At 45.2% G+C, this 14,562-nt stretch overlaps 1 protein-coding gene across 1 annotated transcript; it reads left to right on the top strand.

The window, feature by feature from the left end:
- Nucleotides 1-11,850: 11,850 nt before the first annotated feature.
- Nucleotides 11,851-13,481, top strand: BJ212DRAFT_67492 (HAD-like domain-containing protein). Its single transcript, XM_041343782.1, has 7 exons — nt 11,851-12,143; nt 12,223-12,314; nt 12,386-12,532; nt 12,618-12,925; nt 13,003-13,106; nt 13,160-13,378; nt 13,439-13,481. The coding sequence occupies exons 1-6, from the start codon at nt 12,059-12,061 to the stop codon at nt 13,261-13,263; spliced, it is 840 nt and encodes a 279-aa protein (XP_041194653.1). The 5' UTR covers nt 11,851-12,058; the 3' UTR covers nt 13,264-13,378; nt 13,439-13,481.
- The last annotated feature ends 1,081 nt before the right edge of the window (nt 13,482-14,562 follow it).

Here is a 14,562-nt window from a genome sequence, read left to right as displayed (position 1 = left end):
TGATCTGAACTTATGTGTTCCAATATGTTTTATAAACCTAAGAGACATGTTTAAAAACATAAAAACATAAATTTGTTACCAGTAAGTGTTACAGTCACATACGCCCCTATTCATTTTCCCTTTCTTACTCATCTGTATTATGTCATGAGCCACATGTTGCTGCCGTTAGACTTATCTGTTGACTCATTTTGTATTACATCATGATCGCTGCTGCTGTCGCTAGATGACTCATTTCTTATCTCTGACTCATTGTTGACTCACGCCTGCCCTAAATCGTCTATGACCCTATATATAGTCAACAATGTACTTAGTAGTTCCTTACTTTAATCTTACTAGGTTTTCACCTGGAACTTCCTTCGCTTAGGGTCCCCAATCCTAAGTCATCTGAAACCGATATCCAAGTCAGAGACACTCTCTTTGCCTTGTCTTATGACCCTTACATTTGTAAGGTCTTGACTATAACTTCAGTTGTCGCTCTTATTGAGCTACTGTTGTTATGACCATCCTAGTCCGTAACAAAAGATTAAAGTTCCCTTCGACCCTCTCCATCAGGGAGGTCCCAGAACCCAGAAACAGAACTAGGCAGAGAGAGATGGAATGTCCCCTGCAGACCAGAAACATCACTAGACCAGAACGATCAGGATGTCCACCATAAACACCCCAGAACTTAAAGCTGGAGCCCCTACCAATTATGATGGGAGCCCTCAGCAGGCTTCATGATGGTTGTTTTCTATCAAAGCATATTTTGCCCTTAATGCTATGATCTATAACACTGATGAAAAGAAAGTCATCACCGCTCTTGCATATATGACTGAAGACAGTACTATGGGCTGGGTGCTCACCTTCTACACTGAAGTCAACAATTCCACCTCCAAGTCTTATGGGACTTTTGCGAATTTTGAAACAAAGTTCAAAGAAGCTTTCATACCGGCTGATGCTGTCAGCACAGCCATGAATAAACTCCACACCTTGAAACAGATGGGCGACCTTACCTCTTACATTGCCAGCTTCAAGACCCTTGCAGCACAAGCCTCCATAAAGCAAGATGCTGTCTTGATCACGTTCTTCAATGATGGACTCAAGAAAGGAATTGGCAACTCTATCTACCAAATGGAAACCATTCCCACAGATTTCGACAAATACATCGCCACAGCCATTAGGCTTGATAGCAATTGGCAGAGAGGTGCCATATTCTGTCAGAACAACTGCACCACCACCAAGCCAAACAGGCAACAATATGTCCCCAGACCCTCTGTTGATCAGCATGATCCAAATGCCATGGAGGTAGATCAGCTAACCGAAGCCAAAAGGAGTGACCATATGAAGAAAGGATTATGTTTCACGTGTCACCAGAAGGGACACATGACTAGAGCATGTCTGCAGAAGAAGAAAACCCCAGTTCATTGTGAAGAAATAGAAGATAGTGACAAGGAAGATGAAGATACAACGATCCATTGCCTCGCTGAGGATTTTTGATGTGGAAGACTGGATCGACGTCAGTATCTTCTGATGTACCTATCAGACTTGTATGGAGTATTGGAATCAGAAAGGAACTTCGCATTCCTATTTCTCTCATCTCTAAAACTCGTTTGAAAACCATTGAAACAACGGCCATTGTTGACTCTGGTGCTGCTGGTGTGGGAAACACAACAAGAAGAGAACTGGAAAGTAGACTTCTAATGTTGGGCTAAATGTGCTATGCCTAGCTGCTATTCAACCCTAAAGGGTTTCTGGACTAAGCTCAGTGCTCAGAGAGGATAGGAAATCATGTTAAAAACTGCTCAGTCTCAGACTGGTACTGGTAAGAGGTGAAAACTATCATTATTACATAAGCACCAAAAGTGCGAACATAACACTAAGCAATATCTGCCTATACAAGCCCACAGAATATGAAATCCCTACACTGGGACATTTATCTCCAAAGATTTCATAAGAAATCATGGAATCCAAATGCATAAACTCACAAAGCCATTCCAAGTTACTACTGCGGATGGAAGTTATGCTAAAGGAGGCGCTATCACCTGATATTGTGTCCTTATTGTAAAAATCGATGAATGATCCATGATTGGAAAGTTTAATATCACACGGCTTGGCTGTCATGATCAGATTTTACTTGGGATTCCTTGGCTACGTGCTATGGACCCAGTAATCAGATGGAAAGCAGAAACACTAGAACTTCCTCGAAGTGACAAGAGTGATCTGATTGAAGAAGATGTCGATAATGAATGGAAGAAGAATGGTCTCCCACCTCTCTTCCGGAAAACCAATCAAGGAATTGGACCAACTCCAGTTGTAGTGCTGCCAAAGGCGCCTCCTGTGAAGTCGGTCACAACCACATTGCCTAAGGAGCCATTACCTCGGGCTAGCATTGAAGAAATCCCAGACGAAGAAGAACCCCCAGCATTACCCAACCTTGACCCCATTCCCGATGACAATGACAACTCCTTCGATACCAAAGACGATGTATGGACTTCAGACTATGCACCACCCATACGCGAGATCACCACATATCTTCTTGATGACGATGAATTTCTGGTTGAATACCCTGCTGACGCTACCGAGCTCTGGGTCATCACCAATATTTCTATGGACACCCCGTTAACCAAAGACGGTACCAGTATCGCAGAACAGAAATCCATGGTCATACCACTGTTGTGGCCTACTGAATATGTCAAAACCAGTAATAAAGCCCAGCAGTTTGCATTAGCAGCCAGGCTTGAACAGAAGAAGAAATTGTTCGAAGAGCTCATTCCATCTTACCTCCACGACTTTGCCGACATCTTTGCTAAAGATGGTCTCAATCAATTACCACCCGAATGACCTGGCATAGATCATCGCATAGAAATGAAACCCGGGTTCATACTGAAAACATCAAAAGTCTACCCATTGTCTGAAGCAGAATGCACTGCTGTCAAAGCTTTCATTGACGAGAATGTAAAGAAAGGTTTTATCTCTGAATTGAAGTTGCCACAAGCAAGCTGGCTTCTTCTTTGTAGGAAAGAAAAGTAGGAGACCTTCAGTCCTTGTCAAGACTATCAGTACATCAATGAATGGATGGTCAAGAATGCCTACCCACTCCCACTACCGCTCTCACTGGTCGCTCGGTTACATGGTGCTAAATACTTCATGAAGATGGACGTCCAATCAGGTTATAACAATATCCATATCCACCCCGATGATAGATGGAAAGCTGCGTTTACCACAGAATATGGCCTCTTTGAGCCTAATGTCATGTTTTTCGGTCTTTGCAATTCCCTTGCCACTTTCCAAGCATATATGAATCAGATGTTCCAACAAGAAATCAACGAAGGATGGTTGGTCATCTATATGGATGATATTCTGATTTTCTCCAATGACCTCTCATCTCACCACGACCGAACTTGACATGTCCTTGAAAGAATCCGGAGAGAGAAGCTTTTCCTAAAGCCAGAAAAATGTGCCTTCAATGCACAAGAAGTGGAATACCTCGGCATGATTATACAACCGGGTTGTGTCACAATGGATGTTGCCAAGACTGATGGGATTAAGGACTGGCCTGTCCCAACGACAGTAAAGGAGGTTCAGTTGTTCCTAGGATTTTGCAATTTCTACTGAAACTTCGTCCCTCATTACTCCGACATTGCCAGACCACTAATTGATCTTACAAAGAAGGCCACTATATTCCAGTGGTCAAATCTCTGCACCACCGCCTTTTCCATGCTAAAAGACTGTTTCTTGAAGCAACCTGTTCTCCGAAACCCAGATCCCAGTCGGCAGTTTGCTGTAGCAACTGACACTTCACTAGTCACCACTGGCACAGTGTTGCTGCAGACTGATGAAAATGGAATGTACCATCCATGCGGCTACCTATTGCAGACCCTGAACCCAGCAGAACGCAACTATCAGATATTTGATCAAGAACTCTTGGCAGTCATCCACGCATTGACTGAATGGTGCCACTATTTAGAAGGAAACCCTCACCCCATCCTCGTCTTCACCGACCACAAAAACCTATTGTACTTCCGATCCGCCCAGAAGTTGACTCATAGACAAGCCCATTGGCAGTTGATTTTATCCTGCTATGATATTGAACTCCACCACATCGCTGGAACCAAACTTGCAGCCCCAGATGCACTCTCCCGCTGCCCTGATCATGGGGTTGATTCTGCCAAAGATAATACCAATGAAACCCTCCTTCCCGACTCCATGTTCATTCACCTATTAGATGTTGAACTCATGACCACCCTTGCGAACCCCAACCCATCTGACCCTGACCCCATCTTCCAAGCCACTTCTGATGCCCTTGATGGTTTATCTCTCCCCCATATGAAATCTGCTCTCGCCGATTGGGCCATTAAAGATGACATCCTTTATTATAAGGACTGCACCTATGTCTGCCCTGCCAGTCGATGCCTCATCTTAGACTGATGTCATGACCATGCCACCGCCGGTCACCCTGGTTGTTTTAAGACTGAAGAACTGGTTAAGCGGGACTTTTGGTGGCCCTCCATGGGCACCTATATCCGTAAATTCATTGAGGGTTGCGCCCTTTGTCAGCAAATGAAATTCAATACACACCCTACGACACCACCCCTTGTCCCTATTTCATCCGCCACTGTGGTGCTGTTCATGCAGGTCTTGGTCGACCTCATCACTGATCTCCCCCCATGTGCAGGATTTGATTCTGTCATGGTTGTGGTCAACCATGGCCTTACAAAGGGGGTAATTCTCATCCCTTGTACAAAAACCATCACCTCCGAAGGTGTCGCCAAGAAATTCTTCAAATACGTCTATTGTCGATTCAGATTACATGAGAAAGTAATTTCTGATCGTGGATCACAATTTGTATTGAAATTCTCAAAAGCCCTTGCCAAGCTTTTGAAGTACAACATAGCTGCATCAACCGCTTATCACCCCCAAACTGACAGTCAGACCGAACACCTTAATCAGGAACTCGAAACCTATCTTCAGATCTATTGCCATAATCACCCAGAAGATTGGGTAGAACACCTTCCTATGGCAGAATTTGTCCACAACTACAGAAAACACGACTCTCAAAATGCATCACCATTCTTCCTCATGATGGGATACAAGCCAAGGGCCCTTCCTCATGTACTCCCCAACTCTACCATACCCGCCACAGAAGACAGACTTCGCTTGCTCCAGAAAGCTAGAGAAGAAGCATTGTCATGCCATAATCTCACCATGCAGTGAATGGCAGAATGAACTCACAGACAGAAGTATCACCCATGGAAAATAGGAGATAAGGTTTGGTTATCAGGAAAGAACCTAATCACACAGTTACCATCATGGAAGCTTGCACCAAAATGATATGGTCCTTTCCCTGTCATCACTGTTCTCTCCCCCATCACGTTCACACTCCAACTACCGCTGCAATGGAAAGTTCACCCCACATTCCATGCTTCTGAACTATCATCCTATCGTGAGACAGAAGTTCACAGCCCGAACTTCCACAACCCTCCCCCAGACGTCATAGATAATGAAGAAGAATACAAGATCGATGTGATCTTATCGCACAAAGGCATGGGTAAACGAAGATGCTATCTCGTATCCTGGAAAGGATACTCCTCCACTAGTAATGAATGGATCCCAGAAGAGAACCTTAGCAATGCCACTGACATCCTTGTTGCATATAAAAGGACTCACTGATTGTAATCCCAGAACAATGTCTCTTGAACACTTACACCTTTGCATACAATGCATCGAAGAACTCACCACTGCTATGAACACCATATCCAGGAACATCACCCACCCATTGTCCCTTCTTGACTACCAGACTGCCACTGCCGCCAACCTTGCCAACAATGCATCTTCCCCAATTGCTTCCCCACCTTCGACCAACTCTACCTTGACCAGTGACTCTACCCTCACTGATTATTTTGTGATCATTGATCAAGTCGAAACGAGTGCCCTATTCAAATCTGCTCTCACATCCCAACAATACGCTATTGAGATAGATTGTCTCCTAGGAGAGAGAGGAGCAATCTCTAGCAGGCTTATTATTTGAATCATCAGAGATGCTAGCCTTATAGAACGCACCACCAATCTTCTTGACGATGAACATCACAAGACCATATTCTGCCATCTTCATATATGCATTTGTAATACTGCAATCCGCCTGTTGCCTGATGATACTAGAGAAGCTATCAGAGAGGCTATCCACATCATCACAGAATGGATTGCTACAGACCCAGTCACACAACCCCCATCCCCATACGTTGCCATTCCAATCCCACTGCCTGTTCTTCCAACAGTTACCATGGAGCATTCAGATGATAATATCCCTCCTATTGCTGTGCTTCACATACCAGCTTCTCCTTCTCCTACCCCCATTGCACCCACTACATGTCAGTACCCCACTAGGCATAGATCAGCCCATATTGCCAAACAAACAGCATCAGCCTCACCACACAGAAACCATAAGCGACGATCTAGATCCCCATCCCCACCTGCACAGTCATCTACTGTTACCACCATGAAAATGGCAACCATCAACAACATTGTATGTCATAACTGTTGCATTGCCAGGCACCACCATAAGAACTGCCCAGCGTACTACTGTCAGGTTTGCAAAGAGTATGCACCTGGCCACTTATTGGTCTTTTGTAAAGACCTGAAAGGGGAAGCGGTCATTCCACTGGTCTGGACTGACACTGGCTTCTACGAAGCCCTCGCTCATTGGGAGATCGAGCAAGACACTATTTATCACGCTGAAGAACTAGCTGATAAATCATTGTACACTATCACAGAGGAGCAAAACAATTTGCTGGACTCTAACTATGATGCTGACCCTATCTACTGGGCTAATCAGGATAACTGAAGTCAGTGACTTCATTCCTAAATGAGGGGTAATGTTACAGTCATGTACGCCCCTATTCATTTTCCCTTTCTTACTCATCTGTATTACGTCATGAGCTGCATGTTGCTGCCATTAGACTTATCTGTTGACTCATTTTGTATTACATCACGATCGCCTGCTGCTGTCACTAGATGACTCATTTCTTATCTCTGACTCATTGTTGACTCACACCTGCCCTAAATCGTCTACAACCCTATATATAGTCAATAATGTACTTAGTAGTTCCTTACTTTAATCTTACTAGGTTTTCACCTGGAACTTCCTTCACTTAGGGTCCCCAATCCTAAGTCATCTGAAACCGATATTCAAGTCAGAGACACTCTCTTTGCCTTGTCTTATGACCCTTACATTTGTAAGGTCTTGACTATAACTTCAGTTGTCGCTCTTATTGAGCTACTGTTGTTATGACCATCCTAGTCCATAACAGTAAGTGGCACAGAGTGCTGATTATTTTGATTGTCAAATCCTCTCCTAAAGTGGTAATCTTTACAAATTGTGAACTCCAACAGTATGAAATAATAATAATGCACTATTCCTGATACTCAAATTGGGATCAGGCAGTGAATTAAGAAAAATAACTGAAAAAAGGCTACTCATTTTTGAAAAGAAGTGAAAACCATTGGAAAGCCCAAAAAAGTCTGATTAAGTAAGTTGAGGTTTTCCTAATGCAGCAAGGCACCTTGCAATGGTCATTGGTTATCACAAACAAAGACAAAGGAGACAAGTTGGGTGAGTCCTGTTAAAAAGAAAGCAGAAGACCTAGAACACTGCAGAGACCAATAGCAGCTCACAAATAGAAGTGAGATCTCATGCCCATATGGTAGTGCTGGAAGGGCAGCACTTAGCAAGAGATCTGAGATGCTGTAATATGCATCTGAAGTATAATGGCATGGGGTTATCTCACCAGCCCCTTATATCATGATGTGTGGCACACCTTGCAAACCAATTTAATTGAAACCTCCACATGCTGACTAAGCCATGGAAATTTTATAATTACTGTTCTGTGATCTGACCCCTTCATGTGCAATGGTTTTCAGCCCCCCCACAAAGCCATACTGAGAGGTACTCTTCATATGATGTGAACCCTCCACTGCTCAAGATTCTTTTTACCAAGATGAGGTATTGGGAAACAGTTGTTAGCATACCAGAGGTTTCTTAGTTTGTATGATCATATGTGCATGGTATACTTGGTAGCTGGCACTGTATGCTGACTGACAGACAGTGCATGTTCTTAATCACTTTTATATTCCATGATCTTTATGGAGTGGGATGCAAGGGCACCCAGATTCCCACAAAGTTTCAACATCAAATATTCCTTGCATACTGCTTCAAGACACCATTATCTCCTAGGATCTGAAATTGAAATTTGTTCAGCCAGTCCCATACCCACAAACCACAGTGCAGTACCAATGCTGACTGCTTCTACTGCTCCTGGAGGTATGGGAATGGGTACTATCACTCCTGGGAATCTGCAACTGGTATGTAATCTGCAAAATGTTCAAAATACCTCAATGTGCTGCTTGAATCACCTTGAAAAAATTCAAGCACATGTAGGATACTTGTCATATCCCACAATCTGGATCCACATTCCATCATATTCCCACGCCTTCCAAGCCTACATCCAGACCCCACTTCATATCCAACTCATTCCCAGATCCCCTTCTGCTGTGTGCTCCACACCTCAGCAGGATTGACTCTGCTCCAGATTTACCCCTGAGCTCTGGACCATCAGATCTCCACTGCTAGCCTGATCTGTACCCCCCTATGCACATTCCATCTGGCAAGACATCCAGACTTCACCTCATCTCAGATTCCGGACTATATCCACCTCCTCATATTCTGGTCCTGTATCCACCCCATCTTCCAGATCCCCAGATCTCCAGACCTATTTCCACCCTCTGTCCAATATCCTGCACCTATCCCCATTTAGGCATCTCTGCCTTTCCAGCTTTCAGTTACCTCCTGTTCCATCTTGCTGATTGATCTTTGTATGAGTCTTCATCTCCAAGTTCATTTAGTTATGTTCCATCTTACTCACTAATGTGTTTCCACATGCTCGTACATAGCCCTGCTCCTTTGCTTACTGATCCCCTCAGATATTCTCCAGTGTATAACCCCTGTAGATACTCCTGTAGTTTCCTCAGTCTGAATATCATCTTACATAGATCCTGTTCTACTTGCCCAATCTTCTTCTGGACTTCAGTCCATCTGAGTTTGTCCTTTTCCATAAGGCCTAGGGATGGATTCCCTAGGCCAGAATTCCAGACCTTCAGATTTGTCCCCTATGTCTCTGTCCCAAGTCTAGGGATTGCTTCCCTAGACTGGAGTCTTGCCTTTCCAGCACTTACCCTCTCTCCGGACTTTAGTCCACTTCCTGTCTCTCCAACTCTACCTAAGGGTAGTCTACCTCTGTTTGCTTCTACATCAGACAAAGTTTGATGTAGCCCCTATTTCTTCCGGACCTCCGGATGTCCTGTCCTTTGGATGTTCTGTCCTCCCAACCCTTGAACATCCTGTCCTCCATACCTCTATGTCCTGACCTGTGTACCTCTGGACCTCCAGACCTTCAGTCCCCCTGTCCTCCATTTCTGGACCTCCAGACCTCCTACCCTTCCATCCTGTTTCCTGTAGAGGTATTACCCTGGGGTCTCTTCCCTTTCTGTGCAGAGAGAACTCCTCTGGATATTTCCTGTGCTTCTCCGGAAGTCCTCCCACACTCTCCACCAGAGTAGCCAGCCTCTGGAAGTCCTTTGGACTTCATCTGAAATGAAGGGCACATACTCAGGTAAGGGGCACAGCATACAAGCTGAGGCCAAGCCCCTCTGAGTCAGTCTCTCTCTCCTTTGAGCATGGTTCTTAACAATACTTATAGATGATGTACTATCCAAGTAGAACAAAAATTTCTCAAGTGTTGCAGCTATGAGAGATGGAATAGTGGTGATTTGCAACCTTGTATAATCATAAGTGATCCAGATCCCATAGATCCTGGAGAGATATTCAAAAAGTTACACCTGGTGCACATCAAACACCTTGTCAGGGTGTCAGAACACAATTTCAATAGAGGTCATTCTTTTGTTTTAAGATGCTATAGACAGATGATTGACAACATGTATGAAAGTGTGACAGCAGATAGGAGAGTGTGTAAAAAATTCAATCTCCTCTACAGCAAACTTGGTTTGATACACAGCATCACATTGCATCATCTCAGACTCATTCAAGCAGAGCAGGAGTGCTCTCAAGCTGCATATACAGGTGCAATCAAGACCAAAAAGCTGGAGGAATTACAGGACATATATAACCACAGCCTTGTGATTGCCAGAGACTGGACTCAAAGCTGAATTGTTACAGCGAATCTTATAGCACTTTAATGACCACCTGGAACTCAAGACAAATCAACACTATGAAGGTTTATTTAATCCCACTCAGTCTTGCAGGCACCATTGTAGAGAATGAGATTCCTCCAGGCATAGATCGCCCATATTATGACTCATGATGTTTGGTACAGTGCACAGCTTACCCTCTATGACTTTCCCACAAAATGCACCAGAGGCATGACACTTTCCCACACTACGCAATGTGTTCCCATGCACATGCTTTTCCCACACTCAGTCGCACTATGTCACATAGCATCCTGGAGCCTCCATCCATTGTCCAACCAGTTCCCTAGTGAGTCCTTTTTGTCTATTTTCATTATCAGACCATATTTAGCATTATATGACACTATATTTCATCATGGACCCTTTATTTACCTCACTTACATACATAGAGTGCTCCCTATTCGCTTCTGAGCCCTGGGAGCACGCCTAGGCACAGCTTACCTGTGGCCTAGGAAAGTTTTCAAATGAACCTACCACCATCATGTCAGTTAGTGTCTAGAGTTAGAATCATTATCTTCAGCCAGCATGCATCAGTCATTGCCCTAGCCCTCAGCAACAGTCCATTGGCATCAGTCACCACTTAGCAGTCCCAGTTTACATCTTCACACCTTTCACCAGTTTCATATATGTCCATGCACAGCTTGTGCATTATTTCCACACTTCACGCTCCTATGCACTCCATATTCCATGCAGTGCTTCCAGTGCACTTCACCAGAGTTGACCTGGTGTCACCCAGCAGATCTTGCTTTCCTTGCTTTCCTTAAAGGTTGAACATATTGCCTGGCACACTTCAACCAACACTTAGAGAGTCAGTAGGCTTTCTCTCACCTCAGAGTGGGAGCCCTCTTTCTTTCTTTTGCTCTGCAAGCCAGCAGAGCTGTTGAACCTTCACTGTCTCAAAAATGACAATGTTGCTCCTGAATTCCCACAAGATATGATTCCCCCAAATTTGATTAACCAACCATCCAGGTATCCACCACAACCTGTCACTCATTCTTCAATGCTAGACATAGATCTGAATCTGCCTCCACCCAGCCACATGCCTCCATATTACCCAATTGACCATTCTGTACCTTGCTCTTCACCTGTTCTTCACCCTCACTTCACTACCAGTTGGTAGACCTCTCACTAGTACATCTCAGGGTTTTTGAGTTAGTGGTGGAGCACAGATGTATGACATTGGGGGCTCTGGTAATGCAGGCCATCAGCTGTACGAGTCAGGACTCTATCAACAGTACCATTATAATCCCAATAATTACTATATGAACCATGATCTGCAATAGTATTCATTTTCAAAGCTTCGCACAACGTTGAGATTCGACGCACATTGCACAACTGTGACAGGGTCTTCGGAGAGTGAAAGTTGATGGTGCCGCCGCTGTGCCGATGTGTGACACGACGTGACTATGTTTTGCAGAATACCAGTCAGACCCTGAATTTTCTCGGCCATCGTCCGACACTCCACCACAAAATCCTTAAAATCCTTAAAATCATATTTGTGTAGAGCAGCTACGAATCTATAGAGGTGCAAATTCATAGAAGAGGATGTGATGTGGTTGAGGAGCTACAAAAGATTTATTGAAAATGTTGCAGAACCCCAGAAGTAAGCCTGCGGTCACACTTGTTGCGCTTCTGATGGACAGATTACGTGAGCTAAGAATAGACTGCACAATACCAAACACGGTAAGACCACAGTTTGGAACGTTTGTGGGATCGTTCTACCGCGGAATCCCTCACCCCCACTACGCCTAACACCCATCATGCCCACACACCTCACAACCCGCCCAGAATACTCCCTCTTAATCGACAATATGACACATGGATGTTTGACTGCGACGGCGTATTATGGCATGGCGATCGCTTAATCGAAGGGGCCGTAGAGGTTTTGGAGATCCTTCGGAAGCGAGGTGGGTGCTAGGGGTGTACAGTACTTGGTATTGAAAATAACGACGACGATTACGATCTTTTGATACGAATGTTATGAAGGAAAGCGAATTCTTTTCGTCACCAATAACGCTAGCAAGTCGAGGAAGAGTTATAAAGCCAAGTTTGATCACTTGGGCGTAGAAGCAAGTGTGGTGGGTGTTTCGTTCGGGTTGAGTCTTGGTGGATTCAGAGGCCGTTTCCTGATTGATTTGATGGGATGTAGGAAGAGATATATGGATCAGCATATGCTTCCGCCGTTTACATATCTTCCGTCATGAAACTTCCAAAAGATAAGAAGGTGTATGTGATCGGGATGGCAGGCATCGAAGAGGAGCTGAGAGAAGAGGGCGTTTCTTTCATTGGTGGAACGGTATGTCGATCTCCCTTCCCTGCCTGCTCTGGCACCCTACTCGCCACCAAAACTCACTCACTCACACGCATCCACACACACCCAGGACCCAGCAGACTGCACCCTCGAACCATTCTCCCTCTCATCTTTCTCCCTCGACCCAGACGTCCAAGCCGTCCTCTGCGGCTTAGACCTCAGCGTGAACTATACCAAACTATCAAAAGCATTCCAATACCTCACACGAAACCCTGGCTGTCAATTCCTAGTCACCAACGAAGACAGCACGTTCCCAAGCGCTAATGGTCTCTTACCTGGAGCAGGAGCTATCAGCGCTCCATTACGCTTTGCACTGGAGAGAGATCCAATTAGTATTGGGAAGCCTGCGAAGACGATGTTGGATTGTATTCAAGCCAAGTACGTGTCTCCGTCTTAGCTAGCTTTCGGGAGTGTTTGGTTGACGGGAAATCGTTATGATTCTGCATTTATAATAGAGTGAAATTCGATCCGGAACGCACGATAATGGTTGGGGATCGGTTGAACACTGATATTCTGTTCGGACAAGCTGGGGGTCTGGCAACGCTCCTTGTTCTGACGGGTACGTTTCCGAATTCAACGATCAGCTCTTGTAATGAACGTTGTGGTTTGTAGGCATCACGTCGAAGCAAGATATCACTGGCGCAAACGCTTCACCAATAGTACCCGACTACGTCACACAGTCTATCGGAGACCTTCGTGTTGTCGATGGACAATAGGTCTAGTCTTCCTCATGCTCACCCGCGTAGAAAGGGCTGGTCCCACATGGGAAATTGATACATATCTAGAACACATTTTGAATAGAAGGAACTGGAACTGGAATCGATGCCTCAGGTAGGCTGATGTTCTCCTTAGCCGCTAGCCACTCGAAGTGTGCTGACGGAAAGAGCTGAGAGAGATCCGATTACATAGCTAGCGATTCCTCGAAGAGAAGCGTTCGTGGCCAGGCCTAAGCATCATGAGCACAAGTCTCAATAGATGATAGATAGAAGCTAACCTGCCATGGTCGTTCCAAGTCCGGTGAGATGAGGAGCGCACCAAGCAACGCCGCGACAGCTGGATAAACCAAGACTCTTTCTCTCGGATTTCGCAGGCTAGTATATCGCACACCGTCTGTTTGCAGAGACGATCGAATGACAATATTGTATTTCCCGAATTACTACCGTAAACACTATCACGAAGAGCCGACCGAAGGGGTGTCCTTCTCCTTCTGCATACTTAATACAGGAAGCCATTTGCGAACGTGCACGTATATCCAATATTGATCGTATCATAATACCCTTCTCCCTTTGGCCTGCAATCCGCATACCCAAACTTTCTCCCACTCTTGACGAAATGCACAACAGCGCATCTGAGAATCGGACATCACAACACGAACGTCTTTCAAAGAAATACGTCCCTCTCAGTCTCCGTAGACGGTTTTATCTCCAGGGGCACGCGATGGACCTTAACCAGGGAAGCGTGGAACGTCAACAGTTCCGTCTACAAGTTCATTCTTGTGCTGAATACATATCGAGCGGGAGTCCACCGAGGGACATTGTAGTCTTGAGATCCAATGACGTCCGTAGCCCGACGAATGACACGTGGATTTAAGTGTGTCTGTGTGTGAGGGAGCATGATGAGGTGGGCGACGGAAGCCAAGAAGGCTGATCCTGAGGGACGCGTCGTGATGTGCCACGGGGAAATGACCATCCCCGATGGCGTTAAGGTTTTTGTTGTGCTTCACGAAGGTGGCGGAACTTGGCAGTCAATGTTCTTGCCCATGCGGATCCATGCGTGCTCCACGCAGCGTGCCAGGAGGTCCATACTTGAAAAGTCGGCGCTTCGAAGAGTACCCGAGCCAAGAGGCCAAGGTTCGACTAGGGCACAGACGTGGGATTGTGTTCGAGACCCACACGAAACCGAAAATGTCCGATCCAAATGTTGCGTATATGACGTGTGTACGCAAGACAGAGACCAGGATATGTCTGAGTGTATTCTTTCTGCGTGGAAGCTGTTACGTTGCGAAAGCTCAATGA

This window comes from Suillus subaureus, assembly GCF_016647635.1.
Source record: "Suillus subaureus strain MN1 chromosome Unknown BJ212scaffold_10, whole genome shotgun sequence".
Classification (NCBI taxonomy): Eukaryota; Fungi; Basidiomycota; class Agaricomycetes; order Boletales; family Suillaceae; genus Suillus; species Suillus subaureus.
Note: the sequence above shows the minus strand (reverse complement) of the source record. Positions and strands in the feature narration are given on the sequence as shown.